This window comes from Lichenostomus cassidix, chromosome 4A (assembly GCF_008360975.1).
Source record: "Lichenostomus cassidix isolate B80296 chromosome 4A, HeHo_3.0, whole genome shotgun sequence".
NCBI classification, from domain to species: Eukaryota; Metazoa; Chordata; class Aves; order Passeriformes; family Meliphagidae; genus Lichenostomus; species Lichenostomus cassidix.
In genome coordinates this window covers 13,043,106-13,063,068 of record NC_139485.1, presented here as the reverse complement: position 1 = coordinate 13,063,068, position 19,963 = coordinate 13,043,106, and the positions used below count along the sequence as shown (strand labels likewise).

Below are 19,963 nucleotides of genomic sequence, written 5' to 3'. Positions count from 1 at the left end.
TGACACATCACTTTCCTGGGCACAGCCAAAAGCTTTGGCATTAGAAGACCCTGGGATGCTCTAAGCCACCCATGCATGGCCACAACCTCAACCCCTGCTCCTCACCAACAGACACAAATTACACCCCTGAACTGTGCCCTGCAAACAGGAAATGGGAAGAACAGTGCTTCCCAAAGAATCCCACGTGGGTGTCACAGGGAGGAGCCTCCTCATGCCTCCTTCAGCCTTCATTGGGCTCTTCAAAACTCACTTCAATTCCTTTGTGGCACTTCCAGCTAAATCACAAGGCAGGTGGAGTGGGGTGGGGAAGTCTCCTGAGCTCTCTGCCCAAAATTCAAAGTCTGAAAGATGATTTTCTACTTAACAGTTTCCAAATGCCTTCCAGAGTGGCAGACAAATCAGGCAGGTACATACCCAGCACGTAACCAGCTTCCAGAGTTTAAACCACATACAGGCACTAAAGTTTAACTCACGAGCATATTTGCTCTTTATGGGTAATTCTTAATAGATAAGAGATGAATCACAGTCCAGGTATTAGTGGAACCAGCCTAAATGAGAGCCAAGGTCACTCCCCTCACTTCCTGCTTTGGATCCATCACCTGCAGCAACAGAACTGCCCTGGAAGGGAGATAAACTCTAATGCACGTCTCAGAGAATGAACGTCTGAGACCCAAATTTTAAGCATTGGCCTTGTCATTCAAAAAGGGGGAGGGCTTAGCTCTTGCTATACAATCCAGAGTTCACCCCTTTGCCAAGTCAGCCCTGCAGCCATTATCAGCAAAGAGTTTAAGATAATTCACACTTCGTTTTACAGATATGTCTCTTTTTCCCCCCACAAAAAACCCCTTGAAATATTTTGCTATCTCTATCATTCATATCAACATCACATCCCTTTCTAATTGCCAGCAATTTCATTTCTGCAATCATTGTACAAATAGGCCCCATTAGCTAAATGTTTGCAGTGACAACAGTTTTTAAATTGCTTTTAAGTTCAGCGGCCTTGATTTTCATTTCCTTCTCTTCATGTATTATAAGAGAAACCAAACAAAATCCACTGCATTCATTATCACTTCAGGAGTCAGTGGTAACATCTTTATTAATCCTGAATTTTGGGGTGTTTCCTGTGAACTAATTTACATCTATACAGCATCTGCAGAGAACAGAGACTTTCCCATGCCAAACTGACAGCCCTTGATGTTTCTGTGTACCCTTCCTGTCCCCGCTGTGCTGTTTCTGAAGGAAGTGTCTGAACCTGAGTGTTAATTATTATGGAGGGGTAAAGGACTGAGAGCAGACCAAGAAATACCAGCTATTTGCCACAGAAAATGAGAGCAAGAGAAAAAAGCACAAATGCCTTTAAAACCCTGCAGAAAACTTTAAAAAAAACGAAACAAACCACACACACAAAAAACACTCACCAAAAAAAAAGTTTTGATGTTTTGAAAGCTAAACCCAAATCCTGTTTGTGTAGTAACTCGAACCAATTATTGCAGTTTCCCGATTTACTTTTGCAAGAAAAACAAAAATATTTTTCAAAAAGTCCCAAAACTCTCATGCGGGAAAGTCCCGTTAAGTTTAAGGCTTCAAATTCCACTGAAACAAAAACAAGCTGGCTCTGTGAAGTCGTTTATATCCAGAAGAAAAGTCATCATGCCTCAGGATAAACAAGCTAATCACCAGCTGGAACTAAGGAAAATGAAACTCCAGGGTAGAGTATTGCAAAATCTGGGCTTTTTAGCACAATCTGTTCTGTATCTGCTCTATTTTCTGTTCCGTGTTTGTTTTCCATACACTTCTCTCCAGTGTACAGACCCTGGACTCTCCAAACTAACCATCCCTTTTCCCACTGACAAAGCTTTTATCACAGGCGCATAAAACAAGTTAAACATTAAGCTCATAAAGATCAGAATCTGCAGGAGTGTGCCTCTTGCTTGCTCAGATGCCCCAAAATACTCGCAAGAAATTACACATCAAATGACAACTTAAAGCCAGCGGCAGAGTAAATCCTGTCAGAAGCAAACGTACCTGTTATGTGCAATACTCTGGTTAGCGAGCACATTTCTCCCTGTTGGAGCATAGTTCCAGTCCACCTCATGGATCCCCAGGTAATAGACTCGGGTGACACCCCCAGCAAATGTGGGTGACAGCATGGGGATGCAGAGCAGCAGCCACCAGACTGATCCCATCGCAGCCCCAAGGGAAGGTTACTCCTATTTGGGAAAAAGAAGGACAATGAAACAAAATATGACTGTTTGGTTTGAAGGTGATGGACATTTTGAGAGAGTATGAAGAAATCAGGTATAATTCCTATTGGGATCATTACTCAAACTCTGAAGAAGGAAATAACTTCCTATCAAAATTAACACACAAGGTGGATGGGAATCATGCCTTGCTAATGAGTCCCCAATACCAAATGCGCTGCTCTCATAATAGTTTAATTAACCCTTTTTTTCATCAGTGCTGATATCCCAAATCATCTTACAGGTCCACATACAAAGCTCAAGGAAATAATCCTGAACAAGTACCTGTATATTTTAAACTGTCACCAAGGTCCCTCTATTCTGAGTCACCTGAGGAAGTATGATTCAGTCACTATGAAGTAATTTTAAATTTCAACTTCTTCAAAGATTGCACTTATGGAGCAGCTATCTCAAGTGGGCCACACAAGGCTTTTCCCTTCTGTTCCATTATTTTCTCCATGAGTTTGATTGCTAAGCAGTTTACTCGTAAGATTTCCAATCTTCCAATTGACACCAAGCTTGCTGGAAATAAGCACCAAAAATACTCTGAAGAAAGGTGGGGAAAAGTTGGGGAAACTGTCTGAAATCATCAAAATACAGTTCTGTGGACACAGGCTCAAAAAAATACCTGAAGGAAGGAGAAGCTGATGCAATATGGGGCAGTAGAATAACACCAAAAGATAAGCAAGGATTAAAATGGATTACAAACTATGTAAAAAAAAAAATCACATGAAAATGACTATGAAAGGTCTCACCCAATGCTACCCTTAACAAAGCTAGATGTAGCCAACAAACAAACTGCACCTAAACCAGATGTCGAAACACAGCTCTTGAGACGTGTAACAGCAACTCAGAATAGCAAAGAGAAACAAAAAAAGAGAATGAGAAACATGACCTAGCAAAAAAGCTCAAAAGAATTCATTTTCCTTTTCATGCAGAAAGGGAGGCTGACACAACACTGTGGCAAAGGTCTTTCATAAAGACACTGTAATTATTTATTCTTACTGTCTTTGTAACAGCAGCATGAATGTATAAGGTTCGCCTGCAGCAAAGCTGGATATGCTGTAAGCTCTCTGCCAGCACAGTGTCACACAGAGCTGCTTTGAAACCTCTTTCAAGATCTGATACCCAACAGACATGATTCAATAGCAATGGACTAGACACCCTACAAAGCTTCATTTCTGATTTCCATCACGCTGTGCTATTCTCAGAAACTAATAATAATAATCAAATATTGATGTTTTCAAATAGTCATTAAATTGGACAAAGCTTGGAGACACCTTTCCCTCCTTTTGCAGAAGGAGCTGTAAGTATCTCTAAATCTGAGATGGCTTTCATTCATCAACAAAGTATAGCTCTGCTCCAGTGGCTCCACCAGCCAGTTCCCTTCAGAAGCTCCTTGTCATACACCTAACAAAACTCAGATACAGAACAGCCCCATCCCTGTAGCATCAGCAGTGTGGGAACAGCAGCACACTAGCCCATCTCTACCCCTACACACTACCCTGTCACCGACCTTATTCCCTGCTGCTGCTGCTCCAGGACCTGCTGCTGTTTACAGGGAGGTAAAATTCCTTTTTTTTACTCACTCTGTGCCAACAAGCTCTCAAAGGAAGGAGTTTGGAAAGCCATACCTGTGCTGTTTCACACAGCAGACCAGCAAAGGACAGTGGTGACAGCAAAGTAGAAAGAAATGGTCAGCAGCGCCAGTCTTCAGCCCAAAACCTGCCACCCTGCCAACACACACCCTGAGGGAAGGGCAGCAGGATGCTCCTGACTCAGCCCAAGCTATAGCCTTCGTGTCAACTCAGGGCAAAGTACACAAGAGCTTATGGTGCACAGGGCAGCCTCCTCAAGGCCTGGGAGCCGCCGAGCCCAGGCAGGCAGAGCAGGCTGCTCTTTGGGTGCTTTCATCTCGATGGTTTGTGCAGGCAGCACCACACCATGGGAGAACAGCAGCTCTCCAAGCTGATGGTGAAAACTGCCCATGGAGACAAATCCCCTGTGCCAGTGCACTATGCCTGTGTGACAATCCTTGCTCACCACTGAACTTCTGCACAGCAGCGTCGCTGCACTCATCGGGGAGTTACACACAGCCACTGAGCTGTGGTATTCTGAGTGCTCTGGGGTGTGCTCTGCCATTGAAGAGTCAAGGACGAGTCTTTGGGACAGCCTTACTGAGGCTTTACAAGCGTCCCGCCTGGACTCTGCCGGGAGTTTGACAACATCACACACACCTCCGGGGAATAGCAGAAAACATCCCTGAATGAAGATGGAGACCAGATGAGACCAAGTCTGTGCTCACATTCCCTTCACAGTGACTCATTACCATTTAGTTACTCGACTAGTGCAAGGTGAAAGTAGTCAAAAAACTTAAAATCGTTTCAAAATATTTTCTTACAATTTTTCTTTGATATTAATATTTGCCTTAAGAAAAAAAAGAAAAAAAAACAGAAAGGAAGAAAACCAAAACCAACCCAAATTTCAAATTACATCCATCCCTGAACCTGGCACTTTACAGCAGAATCCTCCCCCAGGACTGCCCTTTACCGAGTCCCCGACAGCACAGGAATCGCGAATGAAAGGAAATCAGATTTCAGGCAGGTTGGGGAGATCCAACTCCCATCTGATCCAGGCGGACGATGCTCCCCGACACCCAACTGCAGGGAAGCACAGCCCGAGAGCGAGGGGAAAGCCGCGCAGGAAGGCAGGAGGACGGACGGCTCATCCCTTACGTGCGGAGCGGGAGGCGCAGAGGCTGCGGAGCGGGACGCGGGAGCACCGGCGGGGACCAGCCCGGGTCGGACAAAGGGGCGCTGCCTCGGCGGGCTGACCGAGCCCGAGCCCGGCCCCGCAGCGCTGACCGCACCCGCTCCCGCCCACAGGGTGGGCCGGGCTGCTCCGCCCCGCACCTGCGGGATCGCCTCGGCCCGGCCGCGCCACAGCCGGGCAGCGCCCCGCCGCACGACAGGAGCCCATCTGCGGCGTGCACCTGCCCGCCCCGCCCAGGGCTCGGCCCCCGCTGCGGAGAGCCGCGGGAAGGCGGGCGGGAGGCGCGGGCAGGGCTGCGGCACGTGGCCAGCGGCACCCACCTGCCGGGCGGGACCGGCGGCCGCACCGGGCGAGCACTAGCCAGGGACCTACCGGGGCGGCGGCCGCGGTCCCTTTAAATGCATGCGGTGACGTCACGCGGCCGCGCGCTCCCCCGGGAGCACAACAAGAGTCACGCTCGCGGCCGCCGGGGCGAGGGGCGGGGTCTGGCGGCTCCCGCCAATCAGCGGCCGCTCCTCGCGGAGGCCCCGCCCCTCTCTGCGTCGCGCGGCGCCGCGCGGCCCGTCCCCGCTCGCGCGGCCCGTCGCGGTCCGAGGATGCGGGAGGCGCCCGCGCTGCCCCGCGGCCCCGCCGCCCCCGCCGCGCCCGCCCCCGGGCCCGTGCCCGTCCCCGGCTTCCTCGCCAAGCTCTGGGCCCTGCTGGAGGACCCGGACAGTGACGACGTCATCTGCTGGAGCAGGGTGAGGTAGCCGCCCGGGCCCGGCCCGGGGAGGCCCGCGCGGAGGGTTTGCGGGTGGTGGGGACGCCGGTCCGGGGTCGCGGAGCTCTGCGGGCGGGCGGTGGCTGAGTATCCCCGGCTGGCGGAGCGCCCCGAGCCCTCCTCGCCGCCCCGCTTGCGGTGGTGCTGGCGGGGGAGCCCCGGGGCGGGACCGGGTTGCGCGGAGCTGCTCTCCGGGCCGCGCCCGGCCCTCCCCGTTGTCCGCGCTCCCTCCGCGTGCGGCCCGCGGCGAGCGGGACAGCCCCGGGGGACAGTGCCGAGTCCCGCTCGCCAGCTCCGGGAGGTGGAAGGACGCTGTGCGGCGTCATTAGCTGTCCATTTTCCTTCCGGAGCGGAGACAGATATGCCCCGCGGGCACTGCGCACAGACGCACCGACCAGACGCCCCAGACAGGCACTGTGTTTATTTTTGTTCCCTGACATTTTTAAATCCGTAGGTTTTTTCTCCACTTTTTTCCAGGCGTCTGCCCATTACAAAGGCAAAGATGAAAAGAAGCACAGTATTTTTGTTCCCTTCATGAACAATATGAAAGTGATTCAAATAGCTTTGCCGGTTTCCAGGAAGTTTGGTCTTAAGCATATCATAAATTTGGCACTGCTGGTGTCACACTTACCCCTGGTCACCGCTGGGTTGTGTTGTCTGAACTTTCAGTAACTCGGCAACGTTACGTGGTTATTTTTAGTGATGACATAACACGTACAATGGAAGAATCTTGTCAGGAGCTGGGCAGACTGATGAAAGGAGATGAAATCTCTTTAGTGGCATGAATTCCATTTGGCTTCTGCAATGCTTGTTTTCTGGGGACAAAGAGAGCAAGGTTTTAGAACTGTTTTGCTTTGGGTTAAGATCAATGTGTCAGAACTTTAGGAAAATTCCCTATTCAATAGAAATGTTCCATGTAGTTGTGTCTTTTAATTCAAACTTTTTAGTCTAGTCCTGGTTACTCAGAAGTGTTCCCTCAGACTGTTCACTCAGTGAAATCTTTTTTGCCATTCTCTGCTGTGGGACCAGTCTTTGCTGATTTATGGTCTTCACTAGGAGCAACACCTTTGAAAAGCTGTGCTTGTTTACTAACTGTTACTCCTGCTTATTTCCTAGAATGGCGAGAATTTCTGCATTCTGGATGAGCAGAGGTTTGCCAAGGAGCTGCTGCCCAAGTACTTCAAACACAACAATATCTCCAGCTTCATACGGCAGCTCAACATGTGTAAGCATCAGCGGTTCCAACATGTTCTGTCTGCCAAATTCATAGCTACTTGGCTTCAGTTTGGATTTCTGTAAACAAGAAAATAGACTCGGCAAGTCTTTCATCCCTGGAAACCTGAGCTCTGACCTTGAGTTTACTTTACAAAAGAAAAGACTGATGGGTAGAGCTTGGTTTGGTGTTTGGGTTTTGTGTTTTAGCTCCAAGTCCTTTTGAGTAACAGCTGTAAGAATATGTGCTGGTGCCTAAAGGTAGTGTGAGGTTCCCTGAGCTCCAGCAGTGCTCTTCCAGCAAATGTATGTGTACCCAGGGGAGCAGAGGCTGTGTGTACACCCATACACCTAGAATGCGAAAAAAGTTGCCTTGGTTTTGGGGCTGCCCCTGCTCTTGCCTGCTTTGCTGTTTTGGATCCAGATCAGTCCCACTGATGAGCCAAGCTGGACTGTGTTTCTCATTATGTTTTCTGTGCTCAAGTTGTGAGCATCCTGTGGCAGCATTGCATAGCATAGTACAGCGTGGCCAGGCAGAGGGGTGCAGTGAGGGTGGCTCAGGGGCACAGTATATCACCCAGCAGGAATAACTGCAGAAGCTTCTGGGACAAGTGGAGGTACAAACAGCACAGGAGATGCTGCCTTAGTTAGAATTTCATTCAGACTGACAGGGAGGAGTTCTCTGTCCTTGCCCAGTAGGTTTGCCTGATCTCTCTAGCTGATACCTGTATAGGTTTTGCCAGACATGAGAGAAAGCACATCTGTTTAGTCTCTGGACAGAGGGTAGATGCTGCTGTTTGTGTCATGTGTTTGTGAGACCCATCACTTGAGTGACAGATGATCATGTGAAGAAACAATTGTCACTTCCCTTGTAGCCAGGATTAATGGGAAAATCCAAATATTCCTATGAAGACATACAATGCAGTGACAGCCTCCTTTTCCAGCTGGGCCTATCCTGGCTTTCTAATAATAGTTGGAATGCATTAATTGTGTTAAAACCTTGACTGAGGAGAGAGGTGGATTGGCCTGTCAGCTGAATCATGCATCTACTCTATGGTATTTGAGCAGTGATGGAAATAGAACTGGCAATCTCTTACTTTGTGCAGGCCGTCTGGTATGAAGAAGATGCTCTGCTGCAGGTGTTTGCATAGGCAGGCAGGGAGCTAACTTCTCTGCCTTGCTTTATTCTGTAGACCATGGTGGTACCTGAAAGCATTTGTTTTGTAGTTGCTGTTTCCAGTAACTGTAGTGCAGTGGGGGTTTTGGTAGCATTGGACTTTTCTTTGGCTGTATGTTTTCACAGTCAGCTTCTCACTGGAAGAAATGCCTTTGCCGATTCCTCTCCACAGATGGCTTCAGGAAGGTGATAGCTCTGGAGAATGGTATCATCGCAGCAGAGAAAAGCTCAGTCATTGAGTTCCAGCACCCTTTCTTCAAGCAAGGCAAGGCACATTTACTGGAAAACATCAAGCGCAAGGTATAGTCTAAGCACATATTTCCTTCACTTAGATGTGAAAAGTGGCTTATCAGGAGCATGTCTGGTTTCAAACACAGCCAGCAAATACCATGGGAGCCAAGGTAACTGCCTCATGGTGCCAGGCATGTGCTTGGCCAGGCCTCCTTGTGCCAGTGCTTACACCAAACCTGCTCTGCTGTTAGTCGTGATCTGGGGTAGGACCACGTTCTGCATCATCGTCAAACCAGAGCTCTTCTCCACAGAGTTCATATCCCTGATTGCAGCTTAACATGGTCTGCAGTTCTGTCAGCATCTCCAACTCAGAGAAAGGCACAAAGTGAGAAAAGCAAAAGAAAACACATTCTCATTTGGCACTCATTGAAAATTAACAAGGGCATCAGTAATCAGTTCATTTTGATGAGTTTGCATAAATTGTATTGCTTTTCCAAAACTGTTGCTGCTAAGGTACATCCTTACGAGCACTTTCTGCTTTTCTTTTGTATGTCCAGGCCTTGTCTGACCTGTTTCTGCACAGATACTTATCCTCTATTGGCACATTACAGCCCATAATATCCTGAGGAAGACATCATGATACATCATGTTGACATTTGAACAGCAGAACCTTTTCTTTAGGCTGTCATCAGGTGTGGCTGCATTGCCCAGGGTAATAAAAGCCCAGGGTAGGCTGGAGAGCCACAATTATGTTTGGATTGATTCTTCAGTGAGCTGCCCCTGCTTGGAGTCAGAATCGATTTGGTGGCACTGGCTCAGGCCTGCACTCCCCCCGCTGCTGTGACCAGCATGTCCCAGCGTGTGTGCCTGGCAGGGCAGGTGCAAGGTGATGTAAGGTGTGGCCCAGATGTCCCAGGGGTGGTGCTCTGGGTGGAGTGTTCTAGATGGAAAGACAAAAGCTCTGCTCAGTGCCAAGGACATTCATATGAAGTACTGAATAGGCTGGTGAAAGATATTCATTGTTGCACAGGAAATGTTAGTGATTATTTTTGCACCACAGTCGTTAGTTTTCTTGCTCTTTTACTGCCTGGAATAGAGCCATATTCCAGTATTGGTAATAAACTGCATTTCAGGCCTCTGTCAGGACTGCAGTTTGAGTGCAGGATTTGCTTTACTTACTCGCTTTCATTTTTAGCTCTGCTGGTATGCAGAAACCCTGTGTATCTTTACAGAATACCAGAATGGTTTGAGTTGGAAGGTGCTTTAGCGCTCATCTCATTCCAGCCACTGCCTTGGGCAGGGACATCTCCCAGTAGACAAGGTTACTCCAAGCCCTGTCCAACCAGGGATGGAACAGACGGGGTCCTCTGGGCAGCCTGTGCCAATGCCTCAGCACCCAGGGGCTGGAGATCCTGATTAGCCAGCTGGGGGCTCTGAAGAGCAACAGAGGTGGATGTCTTCCCCACGAGAGAGATAGTGTGCTGAAGAGAAATCAGTCAGCCATGAATTCCATTTGGGATGCACCCAAATGCACATTAGCATAATTTATTACCTCCAACAAACAGCTAAGCATCTAGACTGCAGACAGGAAGGAGAACCGTCAGACCCTTCAATCCATCCTTTGTATCATGGGATTGTGTTAAGAAAGTAGTTAGTCATGTCTGAGAGATAAGAAGTTACTGCACACAGCTGTGTTCTGTTCCAGCACAAAGGGATGGGATGTTGGTTTGTAGCACCATAGGTCCGTTTCTGACCATCCCATTCCCCTTTGGAAGACAAGATCTGTGGGCCAACCTGCACAGAAATTATCTCGCACCTCAACAGGCCAATCCACTGATGCTTTCATTCCCCCTTGGAATCCACATGAGGTGCTTTCACATCTCCCATGGAATTTAGCAGAGTAACAAAAAAACTCCCAGCAGGCTGTAGGTGGGGAGGGACACCTGGTATGATTCCATGTGGCTCAATTGTAGTCAGCATTTGGCAAAATTATATTCAAAATTATGCCCACAAAACCTGGGTATATCATTCAGACATGTGCATGTGATGCACTATAGACCTGCCTTTTCTAGAAGGAATATGATCATCTTGTTCTTCCACTATCAACTGCCATGTTTTTTTGGCTGGTGTTTGCTCTGTGACACTAGAGGGCAAGCTGTCACCAGGCCTGGCAGAGAACCCCCAGGGAAAGCCCTTTGCAGTCAGTGTTTTTTATCATGAATTACAGTCATGAATCTACTGTCTCCAGGTACAAAGTGCTGATCTCATGTTTGCATTGGCATCTTGTTTTTTTCATACAGTGCAGACTGTCCTAAGGATTGTCACCTAAAGCAGTTGTGTTTTGTGCCATGTGAGAATTAGAGTTTTTCCTGGTCTTTTAACAGGGGTCAGTCCTGCTCTGCAGACTGCACTCTCCCTGCAGCAAGGGGTATGCAAGGCATTATTTGTAGTAAAGCATGTGTACCTGTTCCAGGTGTCTGCAGTGAGAACTGAGGATCTCAAGGTCTGCACAGAGGATTTGCACAAAGTCCTGTCTGAGGTGCAGGAGATGAGAGAGCAGCAGAACAACATGGATGTCAGGCTGGCTAACATGAAGAGGTAGACTCAGCTGTTTTGGCGTGCTTATATATTGAATGTTGCTTATATCTGATGGAGATTGGCTAAATATGGGTTTCATTTGAACTGGAAACAGGTGAAGCTATGTTTTTTCATAAGAATGCCCATTCCACCCCACACAATATTCTGAATCTTGCATGGTTTTGTAATTCAGTTACAGACCAGAGATTTAGACTGGGAGTTTGTTGACTATCCTGAGATTTCACTCTGGTTGCCAGCACCTGTAGCAGTTTTATCAGGGCAATGAAAGCATTTAATTTTTTGAATACAAACAGGGTTCAATGGAGTGAGTGACAGTTAGTGTTTTGTTTTCTTTCTAATTGGAAGTAGACTTTGCACATCATCATGTCTGTTCTCTCAGATCCCCTTCATATACGCACTGATAATTCATTCAGATCATTGCTGTGCCAGCAGATACCAACCAGAGTTCAGGGGATGCCTTTCTCTCTCTGTTCCTTTAAAAACAAAACCCAATCCCCTTGAACACCACCTTTAAACCTGTCCCAAGGCTGTCAGTGTTTGGAAATAGGCTAAGTATAACACAAAGTCCTTATTCAACAGCTTTGAGGCTTTGAAGGAATACCTCAGATCAAGATTATTGGTGGAACAGCAGAGGATGAGGGTGTCCTTATTGAGTGTTCGATGCTGCCTGATGGAAAATGGAGTTAAGTGAACGTAGAGTTTATACTAGTGGATTGGATTAATCGAGGGTTAGTTATCCACAGAGGGAATGTTGCCATTGGTTTTGCAAGGTACTCTGAAAGTTTGAAAGCTGTAAAACTAGAGCATATAAAGTAAACTCTGTTCATCCTCTGTCTTCTGATTTATTCTGCATTGCAGAGAAAATAAGGCCCTGTGGAAAGAAGTGGCAGTTCTAAGGCAGAAGCACAGTCAACAACAGAAGCTGCTGTCTAAGGTACCATTGCAGCATCTTCAGTGCTACCATCCTTATTCCTGCCTCTGTGATACTTCATGGCATTCTTTGCTTATGTAGAATGACAAATGACACAGAGCTGAACAGGCTGTATTAATACAGCATAAAGAAAATGTTCACAGTTCCTGAGTGTCCCAGAAGTAGCACAGTAAAGAACCACAAGCAAAGCACTAAGGAAAAGTCATAGTAAGATCTCAGTGTGTGGAGAACAGTGCATGGTAACAGGAGCCCAGAACTTGAGAGATTGCAGGCACATGGAATGGAGTCTGTGAAAGATCTTGGACCAGGATACATTTAGACCACTTGAGAAGTGAACTTGGAACTCAGAAACTGTAGGAGCTTGCACGCTGGAAAAAAATTTCTCTGGTTTATCTCTCAGCTGTTTCTGGTCTGGAATCCTCTAGTGATTTGTGCTGTTATACTGCATTTCAAAAAAGAGCCAACTGTGCAAGATGGATAATTTTTCTATGCAGTTTGTAACTCTTGCTTTGTTCTTTAAGATTGCAAATGGATTTTTAATTTACCTGCTAATTGCTGTCACATAACTGTATCATTTTATAGTAAAATCTGAATTAAGAATGTAATGTTAGGATTGCTATGCTGACCACTTGGTTTTGGTTTTCTTCTGTTTTTCCTTTTTAGATTCTTCAATTTATACTAAGTTTGATGCGAGGAAATTATATTGTTGGGGTCAAAAGAAAAAGGTAATTACTTGATAGGTCCCAGATCAGTATCATATGTGAATTATAGGGATAAATCAATTTCTACAGTGTGAAGAATATTTTTATCACTTGTTTATTCAAACTTGAGAAAGCTGATGAAAGTTCAATCAAGCATAATACAAATATTTCTTCCTTATCACTAAAAAAATGGGTGGGAAGAGAATATTCTATACATTTTCAATTCCAGAGGGCACAGTTACCAGAAGTGGTAAATCTCAAAAGGTGCACATGTGACTGACTTCTTCCAAACCACAGTGGGTGTGTAGTGCAGACTGCCTGCAGTACCCATCCTGATGCACATTCTCGAAAGCCATGCTTCTTGGGAGGGGAGAAATGATTACCATTACTGCATGCATTGGGCACTGCTGCAGCTCTTTCCTGTGGAAGTCAGGAGGTACTAAAGCTGTGCTTTGTCTCAGGTCTCTCACAGATGCTGCAGGTGCTTCACCCTCCAAGTACAGTCGTCAGTATGTCCGCATCCCTGTGGAGAGTGGCCAAGCTGTAAGTCTCCCCAGGGGAAGAGGCAGGGGGTTGGACAGGATGATACGCAGTGATATTGATCTTCCTTATAGCTACAAATACCCTAATCTTGTAATCAAATGCTCTCCCTTTTGTAATTGGCAATGGGCAGCTTTAGAGCAGCACTCTGGCTGTAAAATCATGCAAATCAGCGCAACTGGCCACAGATGGAATGTGAACAGGAAAGAGAAGCTGCAAGGAGAATAGGGCTTCAGTATAAAAAAAGAAAAGGTCAGAGCCTGTGGTTTACTCATTGTGTGCTGTATCTGCAGATGGCTTTTTCTGAACATAGTGCAGATGAAGAGGATGGAAATGGTACAGGTCTGATAATCCGAGATATCACTGACACCCTGGAAAATGCCACCAATGGCCTCCTTGCTGTGGCACACACAAGTGGCAGAGCCAGGTATGTCCAAAGTATATGAAGTATTTATGCCTGGGTTGTTAACTGGGTAGTTATGTTAGTGTTGGTGATCCATATGGTTTCTAGGAAACAGAATGTCTCTCTGAACGTCCATTTGTGCATGACAGGCCTGTTGTAGGCTCTCCTTCCACAGCATGTAGCATTGGTCATTGTCAGAGCTCATATCTCTTCAGCAGTGCTTGAAGACCTGTCAGCTTGAAGGCTGATAGGCATTTCAGGGTTAATTTGCTGAGGCTCTTCTGTCTGTTCAACAAATAAGCACATACTTGACTTGTTGACTAAAAAGGAACCTGAATGCATATATAGGTTTCTAATAATCCAAAACATACACAGATTGCTAACAAATCAAGATGTATGGTTTTATCTCCAGTTTCAATACTGCTCTCACTAAGATAGCCTAGGGAAGGCATTCTCTGGCAACAGATTTTAGTAAAAACCCATTTAGTTGTTAACACCCAGAGTGAAATAGGGACTGATCTGGAATCTTTTCTTTCCAGATTCTTTCTGTTAGAAGTTTCCTTCCTGCTTAATTCCCATATACTATATTGCTGCTTTTTTGCCTGGGAGAAAGGTGTTTTGCTCTGATATGTGTTCTCTGTATAAGCTGTAGTAAGAGGTTCTTCATCTGCCACTTTGCTGCTCTTTCTAAAGACCAATTTATTATTTAACCCTTGACTGGCTTAATCTTACTAAGATTTGGGATATTAAACCTGAAATGAATAGTAATGCAGTTGATAAATTCTCCTGTGTATTGTTTCTGTTTGGATCACATTTTAGAGAGCCACAGGCAGCTCTGGATCCTGGCTTACCTCTTTGTCAAGTATCGCAGCCAAGTGAGTTAAACTGTGCAGATCCTATCCCATCAGTTTCTATAAATGATGTCAGCAAACCTGGTGAAATAGGCATGGCTGCTGTGGAGCTCCACACTGCACAGCCAAGTGCTCCAGAGGACCCTGTGTCAGTAATTGACTCCATCTTGAACGAGAACAACTCTGGAAACCAAAATGATCCTTTGCTGGACAGGTATTAACTTGTTTCTGAAAACTGTTTTGCTGTTGTTACCTTGTGGAATCCTGTCAGAGTTTTGGAGGGTGTGTTGTTTGGCAGAACATTGGGAATTAGCTTTTGAATTGTCAAAGTGAATTCTCTGCACCTTTGTTAGCAGGGCTTGAAAAAGCCAAGTGTTGGCATCACACATTGAAAAAGGGCAAGTGTCCTTGTCACCTTTATGGTGTGCCTGACTGCTGATGTGGCAGTGTCTGGGGACACACTGCCCACTGCTGGCACCATCATCAGACCTTTGTTTAAACAGACATTGGTGTACAGGCTGGGGTCTGAGAACATTCACCAGACATTAAAATGAAGAAGGAAGTAGGTATGGACAGCAGAAGTACTTTTTGACCTGATAGCTGCTGTTGTGCTTGCTGTTCAGGTAGTGTTCCTTGTAGCTGTACCTCAAAGAGCTGGAGTGAAAGGTGATACAGAAATGTGATTTCATCCATTTGGCTATTCTGGATTGTAAGCAACCTGCCTTGTGGGGCAAGAGAAGGCCCTGCTTGCCAGGGGTGCCTTACAATATTATGTAATTTTGTCTTTTTAGAGAAGAAATTCAGGATTTTCTGAATTGCATTGATGCCAGCCTTGAAGAGCTCCAAGCAATGCTGTCAGGGAAGCAGTACAACTTTGGCGCTGAAGCATTCAGCGACGTGAGTGTCTTCTCACTATTTCTGATTTCTGAGAAGTACTGCTCAGGTTGCATCATGAAATGTTACAAGTTTATTCCACGTTGTAATGGGTTAGAGGGGTGAACATCCTGAAAAGCAAATAGTTAAAAATAGAACGATTTGTTGGTATTCACGGTTACAAGGTAACACTGGGCACTTTCCCACGGTCATACAGACAGCATTTCTGTTCTACAGAACTGAAGGGGGGAAGAAAAAAAGGAAATAATTTGCCTCACTTCTCCTTCTCAAGCCTTTATCACATACCATCACATCCTGACTGTGTGTTTGATTTAGCTGGATGATATGGGTGATGTGGAGTGAAACCTAGCCATATTTCTGGAATCACTGGGGAATAGGGTAACCTTTTTTTCTCCTGTGACCTCAATTTACTGCCGTAGCTTCATAGGTTGAAGCTCCCAAGTGAAGGTCCATGGAGGAGCCACTGTCCCCATGCTTTAGTGGAAGGAGAGGCACACTGGGTCTTGCAGTCCTTTCAGGAGCACTCTACAGTTTTATTTCAAGGACTTTATTAGTTGACATATGGTCTGGTTTTATTTTCAGACATTTAATCCCGAGCTGCCAGCCCTGGATATGAACTTGATGGAAACTCCCCCTGGTATGGAAAATGTAAGAGTAAGATTTACTTCTGTGGTGGGGAGGGTGAATGTGATGCTGGGAGTTGAATCTTGCCTGATGCAGCTCAAGGGTGGGAACAAGGTTGATGGCACAGGCTGACACTGCTGGTTCATCTCATCCAGCTGACTCCAGGCTTTGAATTATCAGTGTTGGCATGAAGGAATTTAAGAGGGATCTCAAGATAATTTCCAGTCCTACATCCCTTGTGCAATCATACACTTGGAATGCCTGTTTGAAGACTGAAGGAAAAGTACTAAATGAAAATTGTAATGCAATACACTGTAGTTGTTCTGAACATAGCTGTATGGGATTTTCTCAGAAGACATACAGAAGTTCAGCACAAACTTACTTCTCTTGGTGCAGTTCCTTCATACATTTTAACAGTATGAATTCCTTGATTCATACTGTTAAAAAAAAACCCTTGCAAATGTTATTTTTGTTGTAGTCCTGAAATAATATTTAAACTAGGATTTCAAGTCAGAATAGCTGGCTTCTGATGTAAAATGCAGCTGTGTTTAAGTAGTGCATACAAAATTTAATTACTTAATGAAATCATGTTTAACTGTTACCCCAACAAGACCAATTGTAATAAAGTTTCTGGTTTTGAAGGTAAAACAAATATTTGCTAGTCAGAAGCTTGTTTTGTTTAGTAAGTTGTCTGTATTTCACTGTGCCTCCTTCTGAGAGCTCCTGTGTGCAACAAGCTCCTCATTGCTCGGTTGCTCCATCTCTCTTCCCTCCTCCTTTCACATCTAATTCTGTTAACCAGTCAGTAAAGACTTCCATTTTGTTGTTAAACATTCTGTCTTATCTCTCTGTCTGCTTTGTTTCAGATGGCAAACTTGTCAGAGAGCACTGAAGGTCTGGGAGCAAGTGAGAGGGAAACAGCAGGAAGCAAAGGTGGGCAAGAAGGAGCACTGAGCACTGTGGCAGCTCCACACTCTTTGAAAACTGTGTATTGAAATTAAATTGTTGTAGCCTGTAATATCTCCTTCTTTGGTCTGGGCTTGAACTTTTTGTGAAGACTGTGATGTTTCACTGATCTTGAAGCTGTGCCTCAGTCTTAACAGGCCCATCCTGTGCCCTGAGGTTTTTCACATAGAAAACATGGTCCCATTCTGTGTCCTTTTTCACATGGCAACATGACACAAGTGCCACAACAGGAAGCAGAACTGCAAATGTCCTTGTGGCAATATCTCCTACCCAGGCTGTAACCCCACCAAAGGCAGTGCTGCCATTGCATGCCTTGGGAGTCAGGGGCTCAGAGTGAGCTTCAGGCACTGGTGTTTCCAGGCACAGGGGCTTTGGCTTCACTCTGACAGCTGTGGGTCTAGGGCTTGTCCTAGCCCAGCTTGGCTTTCCCTGTAGTGCACCAAGTTTGAAGCAACCTCTCCAGGTTTCCTTGCCTTGAATAAGAGCCCTTCAGTTGGTGAAACAGTTTGAACTGTTTGTTTTTCCCACAGATATGCAGCTGATCCAGTACAGGGCCAACCCTCTGCTTTCCTTATTTGAAGAGCTGCCTTCAGGTGAAGCTGCAGGGAAGGTGGAGGATCCGAAAGACTTTCTGCTGCCTCCCCTGGAGGAGAAACCTGTTCTCCAGCCTCCATCAGCCAGTGGAACCGTTGTGCCACTTGCAGCTCCAGCAAGCCAGGCCGAGCCTCTGGACACTCTGGGAATGGGTGATCCGCCTCTCCTCCCAGAAGATGGGAATGGAGAGTATAAACTGTTTCCACTCCTGCTTCTCAGTCCTGTTGCTAACTTCATAGATGAGGCCTCTGAGATAGAAATTTCTTGAACTCATAGAACATGTGTAACCGGCTTAGTGCTGTGGAATAACCACCGAAGGAGTGGAGCAGCAAAAAGTGTGAGCTTGGTCCTCACCTGCTTCCTGGGGACCTGTTCTGCAGACAAATGGAAGTGCTCTTGCTGCAAGCAGGGAGCACATCTGGGAGAACTGAACACAAGCTCAGCAACAGCAAGAGCTAGTGGAGTAAAGGCACCAGACAGAGGGGAGGAACAACAACCTTGTAAACATACCACAGCGTATTCCATAACTTTTTATCCAATATTCTTATTGCAAGAGGAAATCTGTTTGTATCCTGTTTGTAAAGTTCGGCTGGGTTTTTTTGTTGGGGGGTGGTGTTTGTTTTTATTAGCTGGATAGTAATGTGGTGTGTAATATTTTAAACCTGGGTTTTACTCTTTGGAGAGCCTGCTTCAATAGGTGGCTTGCCTACTGTTTGGAATTAAGTTGTTTTTAAATTTTGTTTTTAATTTGAGATTTCTTTTTTGATAGTTACAGGCTACAATTGTTTGCATCTGCTTAGATCACTTCCGTACTCCTAGATTTGCTCCTAGGTATAGGGAACATTTTTCCTATGGAAAATGACATTTTAACTGTGGAGTATTATTTTTTAACATGCTAGCACACATCCATTGCCCCGGATTGTAGGAGTTGTGGTAGGAAGTTGTGCTTGCCCCCCTGTGTAGCGCTGATTTCTCATGCACATTGCATGGCAGTTCCGGGGTAACCTGCCCCCAGTTGACAGGTCATGTGTCCTTGGAGATGGTCAGTAGGACTGATCCATGTTTAGCAAAGGCCAGCAGCTGTCCCTAAAATGAGAAGGGGAGCCCTGGAGTGCCTTGCACTGACACAGGATGTCACATTAAGGTATCTCTGTGCTGGTAGCAGCCATTGTTCCCTGCCCCTGTATGGACACCAGGCTTCACGCTGCAATTTCTGCCCATGGAATCGTAAAGCCAAAGTAACCAGATGCATCTGAGTCTTTTGACAATTAATTAGATAAACTAGTGTCTGCTTCATCAAAAAGTCCTTCCCCAAAGTTTCTTTGTGCACTGTTTCCCAAGTTCTCTGAGCACTGTACTGTGGAGCCCAGCCCCAGTGTCAGGGGAGCAGCAAGTTCTGTCCCAGTACCAAGCATGTCATAGTTCCACCAGCCTGCACAAACCTGCTGTGTGCTGAAGTGACAGCAAACTGCTGGGGCTACAAGAGGCCTGGATGCAAGTAGAAACCCTCCTTGGATAATATCACCTGATATTTCCTACCAGCACAATTACTTCAAATTTTTCCTAGTTTTAGGAATTCAGGCTGCCTATAGGCTTTGTTCTCTCCAATGTTCCTGAACTAATAAATGCTGAGCTCTTCTTATATTCAAGAATCCAAGGTAGATATTCTGAAGCCTGTTAGATAATGCATGTTACCTGTGCTGGCCCAACTTCGTTGGATTTGTGCTTTACTGTTAAATCTATGACTTGCAGAGGAAGGTCCTGCTCCTGAGTGTGTAACACCTTCAGTGTCATTTTTTTTCTGTGCTTCTGTACCTGTTCTTACCTCGTGACCCTTCTCATTTCCATCTTTTGAATTGCCTTTTGTCAAGTTTGTCTTATTCAAGCCTTCACAGTCTTTCTTTCACTGACTTCATGAGGCCAAGGGCTGAATAGTCTCTACTTTTCATCAGCTGAAGGGAGAGGGGGAGGTGAGCATGTTGTATCTGTCCCAGGTCAGATTTGGTTAAATCCTTTCCAAAGGCCACAGTTTTGCCAAGAGTGAGACAGGGAAAACCAGACTTTTCTGGTGTGCTGTGTGACAGCACCATGCAGATGACAGTTCTTCGGGAGGTTGAGCTGCATCTCTGACTCCCTGCACAGGTTGGACTGTAATTTCTCTCATGGATTAGTTTCATGTCCCTCTGTCACAGAGTCCTCTCCCCTCAGCACAGCTCACTGTCAGATACTGGGTCTGAGTGCATCATGGGTTTTCAATACACTTTCTCGCTTAAGAAGTTAAGAAACCAAGGCTTAAGAAGATTGCAAAAAATAAAAAAAAGTTTATGCATCTGTGTGTCTGGTTTATGTACTGGTCTGGGAAAAGTATTTGTGCAACTTTCCTAAGAAGGATTGCAATGGCAAGGGGAAGGCTGAATAGCAAGAAAAACCCACATGCTGAAGTAATTAAACTCAACAATTGCAAAAACA

General features: G+C 45.9%; 2 protein-coding genes across 5 annotated transcripts in view; one reads left to right on the top strand and one right to left on the bottom strand.

Annotated features, from left to right (window-relative positions):
* The window catches only part of HEPH (hephaestin), a 22,329-nt gene extending 16,918 nt beyond the window's left edge, over positions 1 to 5,411 (bottom strand). The window contains exons 1-2 of one of the 4 annotated variants that reach the window (XM_085060601.1): positions 5,333 to 5,411; positions 2,026 to 2,210 (exon numbers count right to left, since the gene is read on the bottom strand). In XM_085060601.1, coding sequence (XP_084916727.1) covers positions 2,026 to 2,186 — 161 coding nt within the window. In that variant the 5' untranslated portion in view covers positions 2,187 to 2,210; positions 5,333 to 5,411. Of the gene's footprint in view, positions 1 to 2,025; positions 2,211 to 2,525; positions 4,638 to 4,790; positions 4,946 to 4,975; positions 5,111 to 5,332 lie in introns of those variants that run through there. The other 3 variants (XM_085060600.1, XM_085060603.1, XM_085060602.1) reach the window with 3 other exon arrangements.
* LOC146437515 (heat shock factor protein 3-like) lies at positions 5,411 to 19,963 on the top strand. The gene is made up of 13 exons (XM_085060605.1): positions 5,411 to 5,752; positions 6,889 to 6,997; positions 8,334 to 8,461; positions 10,866 to 10,990; positions 11,849 to 11,924; positions 12,585 to 12,646; positions 13,084 to 13,165; positions 13,456 to 13,589; positions 14,385 to 14,630; positions 15,208 to 15,313; positions 15,893 to 15,958; positions 16,801 to 16,867; positions 17,431 to 19,963. Exons 1-13 carry the CDS (start codon positions 5,411 to 5,413, stop codon positions 17,760 to 17,762), a joined length of 1,875 nt encoding a protein of 624 aa, XP_084916731.1. The 3' UTR covers positions 17,763 to 19,963.